The sequence below is a fragment of the Callorhinchus milii genome, unplaced genomic scaffold (genome assembly GCF_018977255.1).
Source record: "Callorhinchus milii isolate IMCB2004 unplaced genomic scaffold, IMCB_Cmil_1.0 Scaffold2, whole genome shotgun sequence".
In the NCBI taxonomy this organism is placed as follows: domain Eukaryota; kingdom Metazoa; phylum Chordata; class Chondrichthyes; order Chimaeriformes; family Callorhinchidae; genus Callorhinchus; species Callorhinchus milii.
Window position 1 is genome coordinate 39,107,075 of NW_024704743.1, and position 15,506 is coordinate 39,122,580.

Here is a 15,506-nt window from a genome sequence, read left to right on the forward strand (position 1 = left end):
TTTCCTCTTCAAGAAAAATGGCAAGCCAGTTGGTCGTTTACTATCATTTAAACATTCTTTGGCATTTGGACACTACGGGAGTTTGCACAGCTCCTTGAGCAATTTTATAACTGTGTGAACTTGAGACAACAGAGCAGTGTAGAGCAGCTTGTGCAACTATCCTCACCTGTGCAACATGAAACAGAATGAAGCAGGTATTTCTTTCAAACAGTAGTATTAGTGTAACCCAACTGAAATAGCTAGAAACACCTCAAAATCTTCAGGAATGCTCGATCATGTTGGGATTCAAAATATCCAATCGGAAGACAAACGTTTTGCTCCATGAATTTGACTGGTTGCTCAGATCTGAGCCTCCCAAATCAAATGCTAGTTGTTGCACAGCTTGTTACACAGCGAGCATTGATTCATGTTATCACGTTTCTGCATGTACCGATGTGTCTTGCACTAACCATGTTTCCCTTGAAATCTGAACCGCCTCCTAATGTTCAAGTTAAAACTCATTATTTCATACCACTGAATGTCAGGAAACATCAGGCATCAGACAAATTCCCCCTCCCTCCAGCACTAGGTTGTTCGGTTCATCTCACTCAACTGTCTGAATATCAGAGCTTTTCCATTTGAGGATCATTTCCTTTGGACATGATTCTATAAGTGACAAAGCTACAAACCTCAAGTGGCTGAAAAGCTAGATCACTACCACTGCACCTTTTGGGGTTCTCTATATTCTTAATGTTCAATTATCTGCAACACTCATTTTATAATCTGTAGTTCAATTTTAATCATGTAAAAATATTTTAAGGATCCTCAAAAAGAAAACACTTTTAACCATTAAATGCCCGCGAATCAATCCAAGACAAAATGAGTGCATTCTCCTGGGATCAAAAATGTCTCCTAGTCTCAGCCTGTAAAACCATTTGGTCTTAAACTTTGAGATCACGCAGAATCTTAGTTTAGAAACTGGTTCTCTTCCATTCTTAAAAAGAACCGGCATCCAAATGAAGTTAAGTCAAGAATATTCACAGTCCTACATGTTGATAATCATAACTTTAAACAGAACTTTAATACAGTTTTATGTCTTAACTTAATGGTAAGGCTTAGGTTTCTTGTGTATAATTAAGACCAGGTAATATCATTTGACCACTACTTCAAATGCAAGGATTTATTATTATTGCTTTTATTACAGAAATAATTCAGCTTGACTACAAATCAATAGATTGATTTCTCAAGACTTTAAGTCCTGTACCCTGGACTTGCTACTGCTGATAAGGCCACTTTGTAGGAATCATAGCAGTACTCCTATTCCACCAATGCTGGCAAATAGAGTGAAAATAAGTCTCTGATCATACAGTGTTACATGAAAACTGTAAGTAAATATTAGTTTCTACCGCTCCCTGAAAAAATACTCAAAACAGAAACCAGTATCAGTTTTGAACATAATGCAGCTGGCTAAATTATGCAAATAGATAAGTAAGGTAAATAGGACGAACACTTCGATGGCTGATATGCAAAGTTGAAGGGGGCATTTGTTTGTGACGAAATATGTGCATGTTGCTATGCCCAGTCTCTCCAGAGCAACTTTCATGACTTGGGGCCCCAGGTGCAGGAGTGATACGTTCCAGTTTTGACTTCAGTCCAAAATCTACTCACCCACTCAGTGTTTAAACAGCGTTATTAGACTGGAGCATTTGGTATTTACGTCATTATACATGTCAAGGAGCTTTGGGTTAGAACTTAGCTGATTACTTAACCATTGATGTCGTGCAAGAATTTAATGAACAGCAGAAGTTTCAAACAATAAACTAACGTTTGTCGTAACAATACAACCAAAGTTAATAAGTCATAATCCTTGCTTTTGATATTGTGTCTTATTATATTGAAATGTCTCAAAGGGCGAGCCAGATATTTGTTTCCTGTAAATAGTAGTAATAAATACACAAGTAGGTGCCAAGAAATCTGGTGTTTGCATCAGGCTATCCATAGTCTGCAGATTGACGTGGCTGTTTGGGAAATCTACATCCTGCAGCCATACTTAAAATAATTCAGCAATTTGATCTAAACATATAAAAGTCCTGAGATAGAATATTATAGGTCAACTCTTTTTTAAAGGAACATTTGTATTTGCAAATAGCCCAGTGAATTCTGGCAATGCAATTATAAGGTTTTATATACTTTGCATTTAAGAACAAACTGATGGATCGGAACTTTTATTCAACTTCCTTCAAGCAAAGAGGAGGGGAGAACCCCACTCATACCCCACTCCACTGCCCTCCCCCTTCACTCAGCAACACTGCACATTCCAAATCCCTCTGCGCCACCATCAGTGGCCATGATTCAGTTACTAAACTCCTACCTTCTAGAACTCTCTGCCTCTATCTCTCCACCTTGTCTACCACCCCCACAACTCTTTATCCATCTTTAAATCCCTCCTTAAGACTTATCTCTTCAAATGCAGCTATGGTCAGCTCCCCATCCCCATCTCCCTCACTCATCCAACCCTGCCACTGCGTGGTGCTCTGAAACAATATCCTGTGTGAAGGACACAATATGTTGTTGTTGGTGGTGGTAAGAAACATTGGAGGGAAAAAAAATCTATCTGGACTTAGGTTCTGTGTGAATCAAGCGTTTTATCCAAATTTCACTAGAGCTTCACACTATCGAGATTGTAAATGTCAGGGCAATGGAGAATCAGAAGCATTTGCCTGGCAAGCACAGTAAGTCTACTGGCAATTGGAGAACCAGCTTTAAGTACAAAACACCCTGATGTTTTTAACGGGTAGCCAGGCAATAACAGAATACAGTTTTAAACCATGTCTGTGGAATAAATATATTATTCAACAGTTTACCACCACTAAATGGAATTGCAATCATAAGGAAGGACTAAATAATTCACTGTTACCAAAAGTACACTTAATTCAGTCCAACTCAATGAATTCTGTATTAAATACTTGTGACTGAATTGCCTCTGTTCAAAATCTTCAACAAGAAGTTTGGGTAAAGTTGTGGCTATCAGTGCTGACGTTTTCTTTGTTGTTACCAGATGTTTCTGTGTTGCTTCTTACATCATTAAAGTGATTCAACCCACTCATCCCATTTGCCAAGTTTTTGGATCTGAATTTAAACAGAAGATGACACCTTCTGGGGTAAAAGATATGTGATGTGATACATATCACCAGTGATACATTTCACTTGTGATAATTATCACTATCCAAACTTTATTTTTTACTCCACAAAGGGACAGACTGAATTGTGTCACTGGTGTGTATCAATGAAGTGAGATACACAAACAATGTATAACCTTTAATATTCTCAATTAACTCTTAAAAAGCTGGTGTCACGGTAAAATGTCTGTGAAGCATTTTGAGACAGTTTGATGATGCTACATCAATTGCAAGGATTATTGTTATCCCAGACTTAGCTTTGTTGCCCCCACAATAGATAAGCCTGCCAGCAGTTATAGTCAAGGCTCACACATGAATAATGGCCATTTGGGTAAAGTATCAGCACTGTACCTCTCCGTCATAATTGCCTTGTAATGATGAAAATTCTATTACTTGTTTGCAGGGAGAAGGGTGTGCAACTGCAATATTTAAAGGGAAACAAAAGCCTAAGGGGTTGCTTTTGTTCAAAGTACTCCTCCCATTTTACAGAATACATTAGCCTGAGGAAATCTCATAATGACATGTTTTTAAAAAACACGCTACCATTTGGGACATCTGCATCTCCCATGTATATAGCATGTTTGGCAGGAGCTCTGGTTTTGACTCTCTGGCTAGTTTGACATTACCCGTTTCCTACAGAACCTTCCCCCATTGCCCCTGCACAATCTAGCAGATAAGGTCCAGGTCCTGGTATGGAAATTTGGCTTAAAAATGTGTCTGTATCTGTCAGCGAGTTTTGCTGATGGACCAGTCAGTAAAGGTTAGTATCCAGAGCATCACTAAGCCACACAGACCAGATGGTCACAGGTTTGAATTATGGTATAAGATGAGTTCACAAATATTTGATGGTGAAAGTCAGGAAGATACATTTGACCTCAGTGTCCTTATGTTTGTACAGGAAACTCAGGCAGATTTCCTGCTCCTGTGAGAACACTATCCAGAGACTCATATTGAAGGCGGGTGCGTAGGGATGGGAGGTGAGGACAGGATCAGGGTTATTTGTAATGCTTTTAGAAGATGAATAACCAAATGAAACTACTTGTGGAAGTGCACATAAGCAGAATGAGTACAGGGTGAAAGCATTAAAGAAAGGGAGGGAAGCAAATTGGAGAAAAAAAGTAAAGGCTTGAGTTTTACTGCATTTTAACAGCCTATACGTTCACTAATACAACAGAAAGGTAAAACGTTCAGAGGGAGACTAAACACTGAAAATGTGAATTTTAGCTATAACTTAGAGCAATTAATGACAAACTCCTGTGCAAAACGTCTATTTGACATTCCAAAGAGGATTCTGTCTACTGAACTGAGGAGTTAAAGCACAGTTCATTCTAAGACTGCACAAAAGTGGGATTTGGGGTTGAAAGAAATGACGCCACAAATTAAAGGCTGTAGCAATAGAATAACTATTGCCTTGGTTATTGTATGACTTGCTACCCGAGACAGGTGACAAGTGGACAGGAATGACCAGCTACAATCTGTAGAGACCACCCATCTTCAAAATAACAGCTTTGGTCCTAGTGGTGATGATGCAGTCAAATTGTTGTATAACGAATTACTAACGTGCAGAACTTAGCTAATAGTGATCCTATCACCAAGGGACAATACAATGGATACAGCTGAATCTCACATCAATTTATGGCCTTATATTTTATGTAGAGCTTGATCAACCAAACAGTTACACCAGAAAGTTTCCCAATACCACAACTCGAAAGATCACAGCACTCCAACAGCGATTAGGTAGCATTCTTCACATTTTTGCACTAACAAGCTAAATAAATACTTTGCATTATTAATTAGATATCTTACCATTAAAATATCTATCTATCCAGAAATACATAAATATAATATAATTCGTGGAGTCCTGTAGCTCAGGGCTTTGCAAGTGAGAGACCTGAGTTCAATTCCAGATAGGGCGAAACCTTGGGCAAGTTTCCTTATTCCACACGCCTAATAATAATAATCCCTCCAAAACCAAAAACAATAATAAATTGGTCATTTTCAATCTACGACTGTTTGTGGGACATTGCTGTGCGCAATTGGCTCCCGCGTTCGCCCACAAATATACAGTCAATTCACTTTACAGTGTGTTCTGTGAAGCACTTTGGGACGTCCTCCCGACGTGAAAAGCGCTATATCAAATGCAAGGATTATTATTATTATTATAAGGCAATCTTTGAAGCTGGGGCATTTACAATTCCACTGGTGTCTGAAGCATAGAATGGAGAAGGAAAAAGTGTGTATCAGTACCAAACTCATACAGCCACCACTGCAAATCCACACAGAAAGGCATCAAGTATGGTATCCATGAGTTATTTATTTAGATTAGAAATGTAGGACAAAGTAGACCTCCTTCATTTGATTTGATCACGTACAGCAGCTTATTTGGGATGCTTTGGGACGTCCTCCCGACGTGAAAGGCGCTCTATAAATGTAATTTTGTTGTTGTTGTTATTTGAAAATGTAGTGACCAGTGCTTTTTCTGTTGTGTTAAACGTAAACCACCATCGTGCCTTAATACAGTGCAATATTTGACATGCATGTTACCGGTTAACTTCTGCTAATTACATATGTTGTCTATTATTGCAGACAGGGGTTTAGATTACTGATCACTTCGGATTTCTGCTAGGAACGATACTAAGCTGTTGAAAAACCGGACACTCAGGATGAAGCTTTAGCTTCTTCAAGTATTCACTTATTACAATAGGTGACCAACATTTTTGGTTGGCCAACAAAATAATCATGGATAATATAAGGATTATTATTCTATGTTCCAATAATAGACTAACATCTTTATCCAGGTTGAGTGACTGAGGAAATGATACTTTCCTGGTATGGCCAGAAATACCTCATTGGGTAGAAAAGTCAAACCCACCAAATGAGCTCCCATGTTGTTGTTAAGTGTTCATTAGACGTAGTGAACCCAAAATCCCATGTCATTTTTATAAATAGCAACACATCAACTTAGCATTGCCCACAGGAGGAAGAGGACAGAGCCTTAGAAAATAAAACTGTAAGAAAGGGCACTGTTGGCAATTTCCTTAGTGGGAGTTTGATAGGCATTTATGGGGATTTTTAATAAAAGGAACTATTCATGATCACTCAATGTGAGAGTTAACTTACATCATTTATATAAACACTGAGTATCACGACAAAAATAGCTTCAGTCTTAAGCTTAATAGGTTCTCACTATGGAAGTTCAAGAGTGGAACTTTTCACGCAGTCTCACGATCGAGACAGTCTAAATTCCCAGACTTATATTTAAACCCAAATAGAGCATTTATATGTTGTATTTATTCAAACCAGGCTTTTTCCACTATTTTTCAATGCCAAGTGCAGTTGAATCCAAAAACTAGTACTTGCTCTCTGATTTGAACAAGAGCGCAATGCTGGGTGTTAAGATTTACTTAATACTGTGGAACACTGAGTCATAAGCGTGTTCAAGATTTGCGAGTTTTAGCTCACCTGGCCATAGTCTGTGGTGAAGTTGATCACTCCTCCTCCATAGGCCGAGACAGTGCTTGGAATGTACTGATCATTCTCTCGTAACCAGACCCGTGTTCCCTGTGGAAAAAAACAGAGCACAAGGATAAGAAAACTATCAAGCCAATCTATAATTTTTTTTTCTAAAATGGAGCCTACTTCAAAAAAAATTTGTGTTCAATAAATGGAAGTAGAGAGCCCGATAGTCGCAATAATCGTGTCCAGACCCATTGTGGATATGGAATCAGGTTAATAGTCAAAGTTCAATGCACTTTGCTGCCATCATTCTTTAATCGAAGCAAACGTATTTGTGTACACATGCAATACTCTATAATAGAGTAAAAATACAAAGAGTACCGTAAAATAAGTGGACTTAATAACAAAAGAATGAAATATTATTAAGACTATATGACTATACATACTATAAACAAGATTTGAACATTGTTACTGCAGGTAAGACTAAACAACAGTCCACCAAATTTACTTTTACTCAATCATCCTGCTACCCGATTGCTTATGTATACACCCAACAAAAACCTTTTTGCGTGCTCAGGATATGCACATACTCAATATAAGACATGGCATGAAAACTTGGGCATTATAAGAAAACTTAACACAGAAATGGTTTACAAGCCTGATTTTGAAAACTGCTGATTTTGCCTTCCAAAATAATTTCAAGTTGACACTATTTCAGGTTAGCATTTCACTGGATAACACTTACAACAACAACTTGTATTTATGTAGTGCCCCTCTTGCAGGGTAATGTCCCAGAGCGCTTGAAAGGAATGTGATAAATCATATGCCATTATCAGGCACTCTACTGTATTCTGAATATAGTAAAATAGTGCATTGGTTTTCCTATCTTATGATAGATGGTGCTATGCCTCTGGGGTGCAACATGGTGCCATACAGATCATGAGGCTCTCACATTCAATCTCTGGTCTGTACTGAGTGAGCTAATGTCAGCCAAATCAGTGTTAATGGTCTTGATGTCCTCATTCTATCTAAAGCAGAAAGTACAAGTAATGTTCTGTCACTATCCAATTACTTCTGGCAAAAGGGGACAAGGGAAGCTCAGCTATAACTACCAATGCTCATCGTCCGACTCAAAAATGAAGAATAAAAACATGAAGTATAATCTAATTGGCCAAGTATGGGAGGCTTGTCCATGGAACCAAGAACATGTTTACTAGGTATGGAGGTTCCTTTTGGTGTGGTGTGGTGTTCTCACTTAAGGGATTCTGTAAATTTTAAGAATGGTTTTACTGGGTATCAATTAGCCTGCGAACAATGTGATAGTCAAGCGGTATACTAAACCACAGATGCTTTCTGCAGACTGAAGGTTTAGTGTAGAAAAACATTGTATGCAACACAACCACTTAAGACACAATGGGCAGAGGTGTCCTTGTTTGGTTTCCTAGTCACAGGACTCTATGGCAAACAGAATATACTGACAAAAAAAATGTGTAAACTAAAAAGGTCAGTGAATACACAGATCCAAAACTTGCACCTGCTCATCTTATTCAGGGAATTGACTGTTATCACAAGTAACAGCTGTCTTGGATTCCTGTATTTTCATATAAAACACACTCTGACCATTAACGGAACAAAGCTGTCATTACCTGTAAATTACAGCGATAACAAAGCTTAGTTTCAAATTTAAAGCCTTGTCGCTGGCTCAAATTCTAGCCCTGATTGAGTATCTCTGGCCCACTTCTGGTTCTGAACACACGTAAGCAAGTGCCCAGAGATTTTAGTTAACACTACACCATGAATGTTCTATAACCCACTCACAGAAAGATGATTTTCACAGTGTAAACTATGACACTAAAATGCTGCAATGTGGACAGATATGAAAAAACATGGTCAATTTGTATCACCCTTTTCCCCAGGTAAGCTTGCATTATTGTAAGCACAGTGCTAGAATGTAAAATTAATTATGTTGGGGGAGGAGGGAATTCTTTGTATGGAAACTAGAGAAAGTGCACACTTTGTTTATGTGCAATGCCAAGCAAGTCACGTGTTCGAATCTCTATCTGCGCTGAGATGTCGGGTCTCAGTTGGAGCTGGAGTTAGAGAGCTACAGTTGACATCAGTGATTCGTGAGCTGCCGAGGGGGAGGGGGCTGAAACCTCATGATAACATGCTCCATTATGTCCAATATCTCAAAGATCATGGTATAAGCGAAGCAGGAAAAAGGGCCTTTTTGAAGTGACATCAGTATCCTGCGCATATGCAGAGTGTAATTAATGGCCCTTTCATAATGGGGGGAGCTGGTTAATGAGCATTGGAAAGTGGATGTATAATGCTTCTGGTTTGAACAGTCCTAGGATACTATATAAGTGAGACTGTGCTATGGGTGGGAGCGAGGGTATTATAACCAGAATGCCCTGTATATACCAGAAATAGTCTCCAAAACGGTGCCAGAACTAAGCAATAATTCAGAAATAATAGGGTACAATTTGTAGTATTCGAAGATTTTATGCCAGATTTTGTCACAAAGGTCCTTTTATGCAGCTGCTGTGAATAACTGGTAAATTTAACAGTAAGTGTAAGTATCAGACAGACAGTGAAGCAGAAATGATCCTAGCTGGCTGATTGGATGCTGACATTTAAAATCAAACATAACCTATGATCACGTATCATAAAGTCAAGTTGGAGCTTGGTTGGCAGTTTAGTCATTGCTGCAGTTTAGTATGAATGTACATTGAGAAAACAAACTTGTTAGCATGAAGTGCTTCATAGAATCAGGTTACAATATTTAACTCAAATGTATCATTAAGTTAAATACCGCACTGCTGATTGCTACTGAATATTGAATGATGTGCCCTCATTCCAGCATAACAGAAGGAATCAGTCTAAAATTAAGAGTGAATTGCTACAAGATCCAAACAAAGATTGTAACAGTGTCTTAAAATACATAACATAAAATATTCTTACGTTTAGTTTTTCTTTAAAAAAAGCCTCTAAATAACATGCTGAACTTGCTGAAAAGGATCAGTAATCATGAGTTTGTAACTCACAGAACTTGGATCTGAACAATGCCTAAATGTTCGGTTAGTTAAGAGTATTGGAGCTGGATCAGAATGTCTGCTGAAGTCATTCTGTAGTTCATGAAGTAGCCAACCTGATCACAAGCCATAACTCCTAAATGCTATGTAGATCCATCATTAAACAAAGAAAGCGGCTTATTTCATGTAGAGTCTGTGTAAAATAACACACCAAAGGAAACAACGGAAACTGGGAAGCAAAGCGCCAAATAATTTTTGAGCACAGCAGATTTACCTTTTCTGTAAACTCATTGCACTTGGTAATTTTCAATGCTGTGATCAGATATTATTTTGCTAACAAAGGACGCAGACTACAAAGCGCAACACTAATTCTGGCAAAATAATATAATTTATGCAGTTTTTTAAAAACATTGAACTTTAAATGCTTTTTCCCTCTTAAACTGAGTTCATAGTAGACTATTTAATTCAAAAGTTAATGTACTTCAGAACTACTCACTTCAGTGGAAGCCAAATGGCAGCCCCTGAGGAAGGAAGGGAGGGAGGTGGAGAACACTGTATATTGGGAGGAGTATAGCCTGAGGCTATCCTCTTGAACCTTTGTGCAGCCATAAAACTTCCTAAGCCATAAAACTTCCCTTTTCAGCAGCAGAGACTTAGGGTTATGTACAAATACAAGCATACATTAAAAGAGGGAACACCACCTCAATAAAAGGACAAACTAATAGGATGTCTATAATAGATATTAATGAGAACTAATTGTTGGCACACACTGATCTGTGAAGCTTCTTTACACAGTACGATGGGAGAATTGCTCTCAGCAGACTTTCTTATGCAATTTACAGATGCCCAGAACAGAAAGGCCAGGGGTGGGGAACACGACAACGGAGCCTTTCCATTCATTTAAGCACGCAACAAATTGAATCATTTTCTTTTACAGAAACATTTGCGCTCATCAAGAGGTAGGTCTGGGGAATACAAGCATTAAAAAGCATCGATATATGAAACGGCCATTTGGCCCACAGGTCCACTCATTTTACAGTCCACACAAAACCATTGAATGCGGTTCATAATGCAGTGATTTTTTAAAAAAATGAACAAGCACACAAACAACATAATTAATACAATGGAACAATGTCTGATAACTCCCTGTATCACTTGAAGGAATATTCCTGATTCTAAAGGTGATCAAGGGATAACTGCAGAATACAGCATGCAACCAATCATGAATTTCCTTTCGTGAATCTTAGCTTTCTTTCTTTTATAATATTTTCTTCCCTCTAATTCCTACTTCATCAGCACAGAAAACAAGATGGCTCTATTGGACCATTGATTAATTTTAAGCACTGAAAATGGGCAACAAAGCACACTTTGGATAGATATAGCAGCATGAGGAACACTAAAGCAGCTACAGAAAGACCTTTGACCCAATATACTTTATGCTCAGGCCCTCTGCTACGCCCTCAACATCAGGTCATGTTTCAATGTTATCTTTGTCTGAAAGACCATTTTTGTCTTAAAATTTTAATTTGTGGAAAATTCTTAAAACTCAGCCTTAATTTTTAAAAAACTATGGAAAACACAAATTAAGATTGGATTTAAAAAAAATTCCACAACTCTGCACAATAATAAATTTAAAAAAGATGTCTTACATGCTAAGACTAGGTGAAATTTCAGGCCTGGAACAGAAAAACAAGTGTTTAAAGTGTTACAGGCTACATCTAAGTTGAATGTCAGGCTTTGATGTCTCCCAATATCTCCTGCTCTACCAGTGTGACATTTTTCATTTCCCAAGCCAGCCATCCTGTAGTCTCTGACTGAGAGTACTAATTTACTGTCAAATTGAATTATGAGTTGTTGTTCTCCTATGGGTCCTAAGATCAGCAAGAATTGGGTTAGAAACACCCCATCCTATTTCACAAAGGACCTTACACATGATAGCGAGAGATTTACAGCTCATCAGTCTGGGCCAGATTCTGATCCGGATACCAGAAGTAAAAAGTACGACATGCCATCCATTTGATAACAAAGTCATAGGTTGCACTGTAATTCTGTACAAGCACTCCTTGGGTGAGCATAACAGGATCCAGACCAGTAAAGCTTCCACTGAAATCTATGACAACAACAACAAATTGCATTTATATAGTGCCTTTCACGTCGGAAGGACATCCCAGGCGCAGGACAGTTGAGGGTTTGCACCCGAGCTGTGGGAACAGTAAGAGGCCATGGTCAAGTAGGAGTCCATTTAACTCATTAAACTGTACTTTCATACTCTTTACTATGTACACAACATCAGGCCCCAAATTCCTTCTACCGTTTGCCTGTAAGACAACAACAACAACTTGCATTTATATAGCATCCTCCACGCAGGGTAGTGGCTCAGAGCGCTTAGACCATTCCTCTTAAGATCTAAAATTCTGCATAACTGTGGAAAATTCATAAATTCAATCTTAGTTTGTAAATGACATTTGTAAGATACGATATTCTAATCCTTGAAGAATGCACTGTAATGTTTTTACATTTTTTGAAAAAAAACATCATCTACGTTGCCTAAATGCTAGTTAACCAATCACTTTGCATTGAGATTCAAATGCTTGTACAAATCCAGTGAAGGATCAAAGTCCATCAAATTCTGATTCACTCTACCTTGCACCGAATAACAGCTGCAAGCTAACCTTGAGCTTTTGCCAGCTACTATCAGAGAGCTAGTGAAAGAATGACATACAGGGCATAAACTGGCTGTGATGCATTGGGGGACAAAGGTTTTTACAAATGCAATTCATACTGATGTTTCCTAGTCAGTTTCAGGACAGGAAACCTTGATGTCCTGTGTGAGCCTGTGCTGTCCTTTAAGCTCTGCATCCAAGCTCTTTCTTTTCAAATAGTCATTACCTTCCTTCCTCAGCTCCCCCATCCCCCAGCTTGGCCTCCCAGGCAGTTCTGTGAAGTGCTAACATGAAAGGCACTATGTAAATATGAAATTGTTGATTTTAGAAATGTTTTAAAGCCTGATTTTCAATAAAAGGATGGTTATCAGGGAAAACTGTAGCTTCATTAAAATAACTCGAACAGCTATACAACTAGGCAACCCAGAACAGCAGAATTCTTCCAGTTAGAACCATGTAATTCCTGATCTTAAACCTGTCAGACATGTTTATATTAAACCCAAGCCCAAAGTTCATCTCAATTACAAACAATGGATGTAATATACAACAACAACAACTTGCATTCATATAGCATCCTTCATATCACTTGTCAAAGCGCTTTACAGTGATAGGGTCGAATTCCAAACAGAGGAGAGGGTGGGAGATGGAGGAGAACATAGGCGCAGTCATAGAGGTAGGTGTTAAGGCAGAATGTAAAGACAGATAGAGAGGGGGTGAGACAGAGTAGTTGAGGAAGGGAGTTCCACAGGTAAGGGAGCAGAATCCGATTCTCAATACAGTGATTCTCAACGGATTTCTGAACATAAAATCAAGCACCTAACCATATGTGTGTTTCTCTGACCTGCTGGAACCTATGATAATAATCATTACATTTGATATGGTGCCTTTTCACGTTGGGAGGTTGTTTCAATGTGCTTCACTGGATACACTGTACAGTTTTTGTGGGTGAATCTGAGAATTCCCTTTGCCTGCCACCGGGCTTCAAAGATGTCAGGATTTACATTGCTGTGCTAGGGGAATTCCAGAAGGTTAGACTGAGACAAGATAAGGAGAGGGGGCTTCTCAGGGTTGATTGTAATGCACAGAAGAGCAATAAGACTAATCCTTAATAATCAACACGAGAGAGAATTAACATATCATCTCCCAATTTACATCCCCGTATCACAATTAACGTTTTATTATTTTTACCTTAAAACTTAATGTAGGCTTCCCAATGACTTGAGTAACGGCTCTATGGAAGGGAAGAAATAAGGTTTCAAGCACCAAATAAACATTGGATTTGTTGCTAACTCTTAATAGTTTTTTTTATTTTTTTTAGTAGGGAAAATTTCCAGCAGAAAACGATTTCATGTTTTTCATTATTGTAGCCAGCCTTACTGGTCCAATAATAATATGAAACTAAGTTTTTTTTCCTTTGGACTTTTTCTTGGTTTTAAAGGATAAAAGTCTAAAGAGATTTTAAATCCTCCATGTCTGTTCTTTCCATAATGAATAAGAAAAAACATGTAGGATTCAAGGTTTGATGCAAAATGATGAACACAATAGGTCTGGCTGTACTGCAGGCTCTTAAATAATATTTAATGGTTTTGCCACAGGGAGTTATCAGCAGTAGCGGACATTTGCATAACAGACATTTCCCAATTTACATTTTGCTACAGCCTGGTGGTGGAAGGGAGGGGGTTAATATTCATTTGTTACATCTCATGATGACAAGCCCCCTTCCCCAATACTGGTATTCACTTCCGTTAACAGTTGTTGGAATAATGAGTATGGCTGCATTTTCATGAATGAAGTATATTGGTCTACATTTTTAAAAAATGCAATGATCTAAATAGAATAACATTTGTTAACATAGAAAAAAGCCATTTGACCCATCATGTTCTATATTCCCTTCATAATTCCCCTTTTCAGAAGTTCATCTAATTCCTATTTAAAAGCTATTATAGATTTTGCTTCAATCACCCATTTTGGCAGGAATTATAATGTGTTTTCAGTTGCTCTGAAGAAAACCAGGACTAAAATATGTTCTGTTTCCTTTGCAACCCCTTCTCCCTTTCCAACAACTACATATAGAAGAACCATTCCATTCAAAAAACAAACTAAACAAATCGAAGCAGGCTCAAGGCTCATGCTATGCACAACTTGAGGACATGCCTCTCCATCAAGATCAAGCCATCATTAGGCTTTCCACTTTAATCTCCGTACAATTAAACCTTTCCCTAAAGCTATGTGATCATCCTAACCTCTTGGATTTCCAATTGTGGAGTAATGGCCAACTCTGGGATTGTTTTAGAAGACTGTATGACATGATTCCAAAATGCATTCCCAGGAGAAGAAGGCGAAGACAGGCAGCAGGAAACAGAACAGTTGCACATGCCAGCATTTTCCCTTCTGATGCCTTCCGTCTTGACAATGATCTCCTAGTGTGAAGAACCCTCGTGCTATGAAACCATATGGGATTGTGGGCCCAAAGATAGTTGTCTTTCCAGACACCAAGCACAAGTAGTGCCAAAAACAACTATTTCTGCGAAAAAGAGCAGCCAGTAGGATGGTGTTTGTTGTAGAATAGAGCAGCAACTGACTTCTGCCTTTTACAAACACAGAAAATGCACAACAGGTCAAACAGCATTTGAAAGAAAAGACAGATCAAAGTTTTCAACATGGATTGCAGAGGCTCCATAATAGGATACAGCAGGGAAAGTCTGACAGAAAGAACAACAAACACATTGGGAAGATGTTAAAAAATGAAAACCACTGAATATATATTCACACATATGGTCTAACTCTTCCTTCAGTCCAAAAATACTTTTTTTTTCTTGCCAGAAGCAATTTCCTTTCCAAAATGAAAAGAATTTAGTCATAAGAGAAGCAGAATTCTAATTTAACATCAATCACATTACAGTACTTCACTTCTGAAATTGTTTTTCATGTACAGAACACAGGCTTCGCCTCAATATTTATTTGATCCCAGTATTCTTTCAGTGCTGCTTCTTTGAAATAACTGATGGAGAGGAAAACTCTGCCCAAAGGTAAATCATTTAGAAACTTAAATGAATGAAAGAATACTTGGCAAATGAACAGAAGCTGCAACCTTGCAAAAGACAGGGGTAATTTATAAAGAGAATTATTGTGTCGATCTATAGAAAAAAGTAGTAAAGAACCCAATGGGGGAAACCTCAATAACCTCAATCAAT

The 15,506-nt window shown here is 38.2% G+C and overlaps 1 protein-coding gene across 1 annotated transcript in view; it reads right to left on the bottom strand.

Moving 5' to 3' along the window:
* myo10 (myosin X) overlaps positions 1-15,506 on the bottom strand; it is a 156,917-nt gene that overhangs the window by 118,954 nt on the left and 22,457 nt on the right. The window contains exon 3 of the mRNA XM_007901716.2: positions 6,621-6,719. Coding sequence (XP_007899907.1) covers positions 6,621-6,719 — 99 coding nt within the window. The remainder of the gene's footprint in view (positions 1-6,620; positions 6,720-15,506) is intronic.